Genomic DNA, 8,266 nt, shown 5'->3' with positions numbered 1-8,266 from the left:
AAACAGTTGTAAAATAAGTTTTCTTCCCTATACCTCCCATTCCAATCCATCTGAAAAAACTACCCAACAGGTCAAAAACTTCAACAGAAATTGGTAAAGGTTGACTGCTCGTGCGGTGCTCCTATATGTGCAGTGAGATGTTCTCATTTCAGGGTAAAGATAGCTCCAAGTCCCTGAAGCCTTGCTTCCACAAACCTTCAGAAATGGTTCCTAGAACGCATATATATTTATTCATGGTGCCTGTCAAACAAAGAAGGTGAAAAGACCTGCTCTGCACTGACTGAACCAACCTCTCAAATGATACCACAAAGAAAATATATAAAGAGAGATGAATGCAGCACAACACAGCTTGAAGGTCACTCAGATCCAGCTGGCTCTCCTCCACTCCCGTCTGGACGTCGCCTCTGGAAAAGGTCATCCTCTTGTCTGAGCTTCCTTTTCTAGGTTTCGCTTTTCTCGCTTTTTTTGAATGACAATCCATTACACTCTGCGGTCTTATCATAACCAGCTCAACCTTTGACCCTGGATTTCACAAGCTCCCCTGACACCGTGGTCACTCATGTGGAAAATACGGTTACCCGTCCATATTTCAAGAGTTTCTGAGAAATGAAAGTGTGAAATAAGTTCAGAGTATGATTCATTTACCGAAGACTTGAGTGATTCACCCCGAGAGAGCTGATGGAGCGGGTGACATCATGAGCTGAACCGTCATTTCAAACTCTGCGGTGTTCGCATCGCTTTGTTGTACAAGTGTGACAGTCTCATTGGGAACGCTTGACAGAGTTCTTTTAATAATTTAGCAGCAAATAAAAGCCATATTGCAGAAAATTGCCTTCACTGCACCATCAAGCCCTTACTGCTGGAATCTTGATAATGAAGTCATGGGTTAGATCAGTTTTAGAGAGCGTGACTTTAAAGAAAAACATTACATCATCAATTAAAGGGCTTGTGGTTCCTATTATAGACGCTTTCCATATAAATGCATTTGACTAGCTTCTGGCATATATAGTAAACATGACAGCTCTAACATCACTTGTTTAATGTAATGGTAACTGAATTCATAATTAGGACTCAAAGCATCCAAAACATTTATTGGCGCTGTAAATGCAGAGGTCAGGAGGATTTATAGATCTTATTTCAACATAGCTTAATTCAGGCAGTTTCACAGCATCCATTTTAAGATGTGTTCCTTGTGTGAAATGCACACGGGTTTTATTAGCGAACTACAGTGACAAGCATGATAAATAAAAGAAACGACACTGCAGTCTGTTGCATCTGGAAAGACCTTCAGAAGAGAATGAGTCGTGTTTTCTGAGACCTCTGACTGCAGAATAGAGGTGTCAGGAGCTAATACAAAAGTAGAATTAAAAAGATAAATCTCTTGTCTCTGCCATTACGGATAGTCTGACGCTCCGAGCTGTGCTTTGGGGGTCGATAATAGCTTGAACTATTGGTGGGATACCTCTGCTCTATAGTGATTGTTGTATAAGATAACTCCTGTGATGTTTGTGAATGCATTGTGTCCATTTAAAAAGGTACCAGTAATGACGTCGTATCCACTTTGACCAGTGTGCTAGTGTTCTCTGCCAAAGTTTTATCTAGTTTCCAGCCACATTTTACGATACGCCTTTAAGATCTTGACGTTTGTATTGTATCCAAATGAGGGATTTTATTCTTTGGACTTCTGAATCTTATGTTATCAGAAACACAAGCTGTGTAAACGTTAGTGATGTTTGATCACCAGTTCTGATTGTGTTTGATCTCTCAGGATCGTTTCGCTCCTGGTAGAAACCTCCTGGAACAATGAACACTGAAGGAATCATAACTAATGAAAACTGACTGCAATGCTGCTGAAGACATCAACTCCCATGATCTCATACTACTTCAATATGCCACCAAACTACATCTTTTGTTATTGTTTTAAATAAATACAAAACCTATTGGCAATAAAATACATATTTAACTTGTTGAGGGAGTTTAACTTCCCTCTGGTCAACAAAGAGTATGCAGAATTCACAGTTCTCCGCTTTCTTTCTCGGAAGCAATTTAAAAAAACACGATTTCACAAATACCCAAAGCAGCCACCCTCCCATCCTCTCGCTCCCTGTCTGTCCCTGCAGCTTCAGCAGACACGTGTGGGCGGTTATTGTTGTTTTGATGGAGCTAATTTGAATATGCGTCTGCGGCTTGTGCCTTTGGATTTATTCTCCAAACAATATCAGGGGCATTTGTTTGTGTCTGAGCCTGAGTGACTCTCAGCAATCACACTGACAGGAGAATGTTTTTCATTTTAGATCACGGCAGATAATGCACATGCAAGCTCTGACAATAACCAAACTTGTTTCTGCTGAATGCTTACTGATTATCTACTCTACCCTCCCTTTTGTAATTCACATCTTGCCTTTGTGTGGCATTGAAGAGGTTGAAGAATTACTCAATATCTTAGAGTGTAGTAGTATTGTAGCTACTATCCTGATTTAGTACATTTGAGGAATTCAAAAACTCAGACAGCGCTTGTTTATTCAAACTGACCTGGTTGTTCAGGTTGTTTTATTGTCTGAATGGAGAAGGCAGAGCTTGTTTCATGCCTCGGTAACATATATTATTATTTTATAAAGGGAATGGACTTGCGTAAATATCGATCAACATTCATTTTTGTAATTACGTGATGTAGTGGGATTGTTAGCAGAATGTATTGCACAATATAACAAATTGCAAGTGATTTCAGACAGAGCCATTGCATTCAATGGTATGAACACAATGCAATTTGCTGTTCAGCTATTCCTTTTTAACACTAGAACCGCCAGAGGTCGCTGTATACCTAAAACCGCCAACGGGTAAAATGTACCCGCTATTGATTTTCATGGTACAATGTTATTTTATTTATCATACAGAACAGTGAGTTTTGATCGCACAGGGATGAAACGTATACCAATAGAATCTGTGGACTCTCAGCTTTTCATATGACATAGTTTGTGCAGATAACATGAAGTATAAAATATCGCTAAGGGTGCTGATTTAAACGCTTGGTGTTAGACTTGTGTTTTGTTTAGGTACAAATCTCTCTGTCTATCTATAACTATCTATCGATCTATCCGTAATGTTCTGTTCTATGGACATATAATTGTCTACATAAACAGACGACGCGAACTACTTCTCTCATTCCGAGTGTCCATCTGTATTCAACTGGCACGTAACCTGCACACATGTATTACGTCCTCAACGTGAGCTCAGTCATCCAAGATCTTGTATTCTCCAATATGTTACACTATCTATAACTATCTATCTGTCTATCTCTCTGTCTATCTATCTATCTATCTATCTATCCCTCTCTCTCAATCTATCTCTCTATCTATAAGGAACCGCAGTAGACAAAAGGCGTTGCTATAGCAACACGTCATGTTTACGCTGCATTTTCTATGAGGTAAATATTACCCGCTGGCGGATATAGGTAGCCTATAAATGGCATTTTTTTGGCGATTTTTTCAATCTGACTTCATATTGACAATTGTTAACAACAGAGGGTGCTACATAACACACTTTCAGGAAAAGTCACGGACTGGGAGACTTTAATATGTTATTGAAATAAAGTTAGGCCTACATACTGTAGCGATCCTGATAGGCTACTCAGGGTGTCACTTAGGCATCCCCCGTCTCTCTGCCAATCATAGAGCTGCACCGTGATGGTGGCTGAGGTGCGGGCCTGTGGTTGGTGGAGCGGACGGGGGAGGGCGGGGAGTTGTGACGTAGACAGTGCTATATCTTGTGGTTGGTTTAGGAAATAAGTTAGTGTGCGGTAGAACCCACGAAGTGTACTTGACCTGTTATCATCTGTCTTCAAACTAGTTATTAAAGCCTAATAACTACAAGCCTGTCTCCGACTCATCTTGGGAACGTTACATTGGTGTCAGAAGTGAACTTTTTCGAACAAGGGACGTCTATCCGGACGAGAGTCGTAACTGCGTCACGGAGCTAGCCGGTAAGCTAGCGGGGATGGATAAGTTCAGCAAGATGGGAGTGAAGCAGGAACACAGTAGTGATGAAGAGGAAGATGGAGCATGCGGGTGGTCGAAGGACATGAGAGAGGAGTTCATGAGTGCACGGGAGGTGAGAGAGCGCCTGAGAGAGTCGGTGGTGAGGATGGCTAGAGACGCGGGAATGTCTCCGTCTTCTGCGACAGTTCGCGCCATTTCCAAGCTGGAGGTAAACAACAATGGCGGCGCCCATCAACCCGCAGCAGCCTCCGCCGGGTCAGTGAAAACACCCAAATTATCGGGTAAGGCAGACTGGGAGGCTTTCCATGCCCAATTTGAACTGCTTGCTCATGCCGGGGGGTGGTCAGTAGAGACTAAAGCACTACAGCTAGCTTTGTGCCTCACAGAAGAGGCTCTTTCATGTCTGCTACTACGTAGCCCTGTGGACTGACTCAGCTATGGAGCGTTAGCGGGGGCTTTGAAGAGGCGGTTTGGACAGTGTTTCCCGCCAGAGCTGCTCCGGAACGAGTTAAGTAACCGCTGTAGAGAGTTTGGAGAGACGCTGCGTGCACTGGCTAACAACGTGGAGAGCCTGACGCGGCGGGCGTATGCACACATGCCACCCGGAGTACAGAGTGAGCTGGCACGTGATCAGTTCATCAGGGCCCTCCGGCCTGCGGACTTGAGGGTCGAGGTACAGCTGCAGCATCCACAGTCCTTACAGGCGGCCTTGGAGATGGCCGTGCAGTGTTAATTTTGGCAGCTATTTTTGAGTTAGTCTTAGTCTTTAGACGAAAATGGTTATTAGTTTTAGTCATTTCTATCCTTTATAGTTTTAGTTGACGAAAACTCAAAACGTTTTAGTCTAGTTTTAGTCGACGAAAACTCAAAACGTTTTAGTCCAGTTTTAGTCGATGAAAAATTACATTTTTAGTTAACTTTAAGTCAAATGTTTTCTCTCTTTAAACCAATTCAGTTAGGCAAATACAGGTATCTGAAATTGGAATCAAGGTGACCGTATCAAGTGTTGAAATTTGTAAAGCAACATTTCACTCTCTTAACCCTTTACTTAGTTAGTTTGATATCTCTAGCCTAGACTCTCACATTGGTGCAATACTGTTGTGTTGTCCTTGCTGATCCTCTAAGGTAAGGATAGTGCATACACATAGATACAAGTGGTACTGGTAACATAGTGGAATGTTCTTTACTCCAAGTCAAGAACCAAAACATTATTTTTTTTAGCCTTCTTATATTTATTTTCCGAAACCTCCAATAAAAGTGAAGACACGTATGCCCAAAACAGAGCAATAAATGATGAACAATGACATGACACCTGAAGTTTTGGATCACGAAAATTACAGACTTGAGTTAGCTCAGTGACTCAAACTGTAGTCCATTGTAGACTCTCTACATTTATCAATGGTGTGTCAGTAACTTGTCAGAACAGAGGGTCATCCCTCACAAGATGCAGTGCAAAGCAGTAACTTGTATAAATTATAAAGTATAAATTGTTGTATAAAACTATCCCTCACCTTAACATTATACGTTTCTGTACCTACAAATAAAATAAAAATGTTGAAAGTGCATACAGTACATACCTATAGAATAAGATTAAACTTGGCCTTATAAACAATCAGAGGGAACCACCTCTGTAGTGCACTCTCATATAAAGTAACAGACAAAGTACAGACATCCGTAGTAGCATTAACAACCTTTTAGCCTACTGATCTCTATTCAGTTTGAGGAAAGCACTTCTCTCTAAAATGACTCTTGCTCTATTTCGACGGCCACGAGTGAGGTCACCTGTGATGCTAAAAACTCGCTCAGCAAATGCTTGAGATGCTGGCATTGCCAGAACATCCAAGGCAAGAGGTTTTAGGCTCTGATAAACAGAACCCTGTGCAGCCCAAAAGTCAAGAGCAGTCTCTTTGTTCATGGGCTGTGACAGCTGCTCCTTGAACTTCAGCATTTCCTGCCTGACACAGGGCTTTGAGACTGAGAGGCTAGATCTAGATGGCCGGCTTGCACTTGCTTTTGACAGGAATCTAAATCTCGGCCGCTTTGTCTCTGGTAGTGGTACCTCTCTCCTTTCTTCTTCATCCTCATCAGTCTCCTCCTCCCGTATTACTGGTGACACCATCTGAGCAATGTAATCTTCTGCTTTTCTCAGAAGCTCCTGGATTTGTACGTCGTCATGCTCATTTTCAATGAGTGCTTCGGCTGAGACTGTAGGGTCGAGGAAGCATGCTGCAGCAATGAGGGGAGAGAATTTTGTATCACTGGGATCAAGAAAGCAGCTGAAGCGTTGGCCCATGTTTTCCTTCATCTTCTGTGACAGGGAAGCTAGGTCCCTGTGGCAAGAACCCTGGGCCTCAGGGAACTCAGAGAGGTGAGCATTCAGGTCCAGGAGGGCGGGCAACACCAGGGATAAGGACATTGTGTCACTCTGGAGCATCTGGGTGTGCTCAGCAAAGGGGAGGAGCAGATCTCTGAGAGCAGTGAGCTTCTGCCACTCACTTGGCAGTAGACAGTCCCAGCCCATTCCATCAGCTACCTGAACAAGGGAGTCCTTCACTTGGAGAAGGCGTGATATCATCAGGTATGTGCTGGACCATCTAGTAGGGCAGTCTTTGACCAGAGTGAGTCCACACAGCTTTAGCAGTCGCTGAATTGCCACAGACGACTTGCGGAAGAGCCGGACAAGTACTCGTATTCTGTCAAGGAGTGGTTTGACACTCAAATCTTTCTGGATCATGTTCACCACGAGTTGCAGTGTATGCACAACACAGGGGGTCCTCTCTATGGCTCCGTACCTAGATAAACAAACACAGAGAAAAAGACAAATACTTTATTAATCCTCTAGGAAATGTAATTGCCATGAGCAACACAATGCGATACAATATACAACGTATTAACACACATCTTTACATCTATACTTATTATGATCCATACCGTTACACTGTCACATTTCTGGCTGTACATTTGGTTTTGTACCAAGTTACTGTTGATCTTTTATACTCTAATATTTAGTTTATACTTGAAGTCTATATATTTGCACTATCTTACTTTTTTACCACAACTGCTGCAAAATAATTTCCCTCTGGGTAAATAAAGTAATATAAATGCTAAAAGAGAATATAACCAAGCACAGCTCAATGACATGATCTATGTCATTGAGCCTGCTACTGAAAATACTGAAAATATTAACAGCTACAAACTAAAAGAATGTACCTTCGGTCTTCGACAACCTCAGAGTCTTCCTCATCACTCTCCTGGGATTCTTCCTCAGAGCTGCTGGGCTCATCATGTACAGTTTTTTTGAATGCTGCAACCATGTTGCTTCCGTTATCTGTTATGACTGTCAGAATTTTGTGTTTTGGTATTCCCCAGTCCTCTGTGCATTGTTCCACACAAGTCTTTATAGACTCTGCAGTGTGTGGGTGGGAGATCTGGTCAAGTCTCAACAATATGTGCTTCGCTTTATTCTCCTGAGTGCAAAAGTAACATGCACTAATTGCCAGGAATGATGCTGTAAACCCTTTTTTTGTCCATATGTCCAGCCCAATTGTTACTTTGCGTGCTGTGGCGAGTCTTTCTTTGAATTTTTGTTTCTCGTCAATGTAAAGCTTGTCAACTAAGTTGTTTATTTTTGTTTTTTTGGGTATGTTCAGCCTCTTATCGAAGGTCTCTATCATAAGGATGAAATCCTCATCCTCAACTGTACGGGCAGGTAGACCGGTGCGACCAATCCACTGGGCAATGACCTTTTCTTTGGTGCCTTGTTCCAGCAAGTCTGCTTTATATTTTGGTCCTGAGGAAGAGAACGCTGCTGGGATAGTTGACTGTTTATTCTTTGCACCAGGGTGCTGTTTTGGAGTACTCGTCTCTGGGATCTAGGTGAGGAAAAATAAGATTGCATAATTACTCCCTATACAGAACTACAACGCCTACAGATGAATTCCAATTAATTAAATGTAGGCTAATCCCTTTAAAATATGCCTTTGGTAATAGTATTATCATTAAAATATAGTATATCAATAATATCAAGTTTAGATTTTGAAGATTCTAATTATGTGATAATACAATACAACTAGCCTATTATATATGCCTACCTGGCCTTAGAGATAAGAAAGTATTTTCCAAATAAATTGCCGTGTACTCTTAAAAAAACACACAATAATTGCAGTGACTAGATAGTTATTGCAATGCAAGCCCAGCCAACATTAGCCTGGAACTTGCCAGAAGCATTCATTTGCTACCGGAAACTGAAAACGTGTTTGCAAGAAAGGCTA

General features: G+C 41.8%; 1 protein-coding gene across 1 annotated transcript; it reads right to left on the bottom strand.

Moving 5' to 3' along the window:
- Window positions 1-5,061: 5,061 nt before the first annotated feature.
- Window positions 5,062-7,309, bottom strand: LOC117561527 (zinc finger BED domain-containing protein 4-like). Its single transcript, XM_034239018.1, has 3 exons — window positions 7,206-7,309; window positions 6,055-6,787; window positions 5,062-5,115 (listed from the first exon to the last, which is right to left on the bottom strand). Exons 1-3 carry the CDS (start codon window positions 7,307-7,309, stop codon window positions 5,062-5,064), a joined length of 891 nt encoding a protein of 296 aa, XP_034094909.1.
- Window positions 7,310-8,266: the final 957 nt, after the last annotated feature.

Source organism: Gymnodraco acuticeps, unplaced genomic scaffold (genome assembly GCF_902827175.1).
Source record: "Gymnodraco acuticeps unplaced genomic scaffold, fGymAcu1.1, whole genome shotgun sequence".
In the NCBI taxonomy this organism is placed as follows: domain Eukaryota; kingdom Metazoa; phylum Chordata; class Actinopteri; order Perciformes; family Bathydraconidae; genus Gymnodraco; species Gymnodraco acuticeps.
The sequence above is the reverse complement of the archived record's forward strand: the minus strand, read 5'-3'. Positions and strand labels throughout refer to the sequence as shown.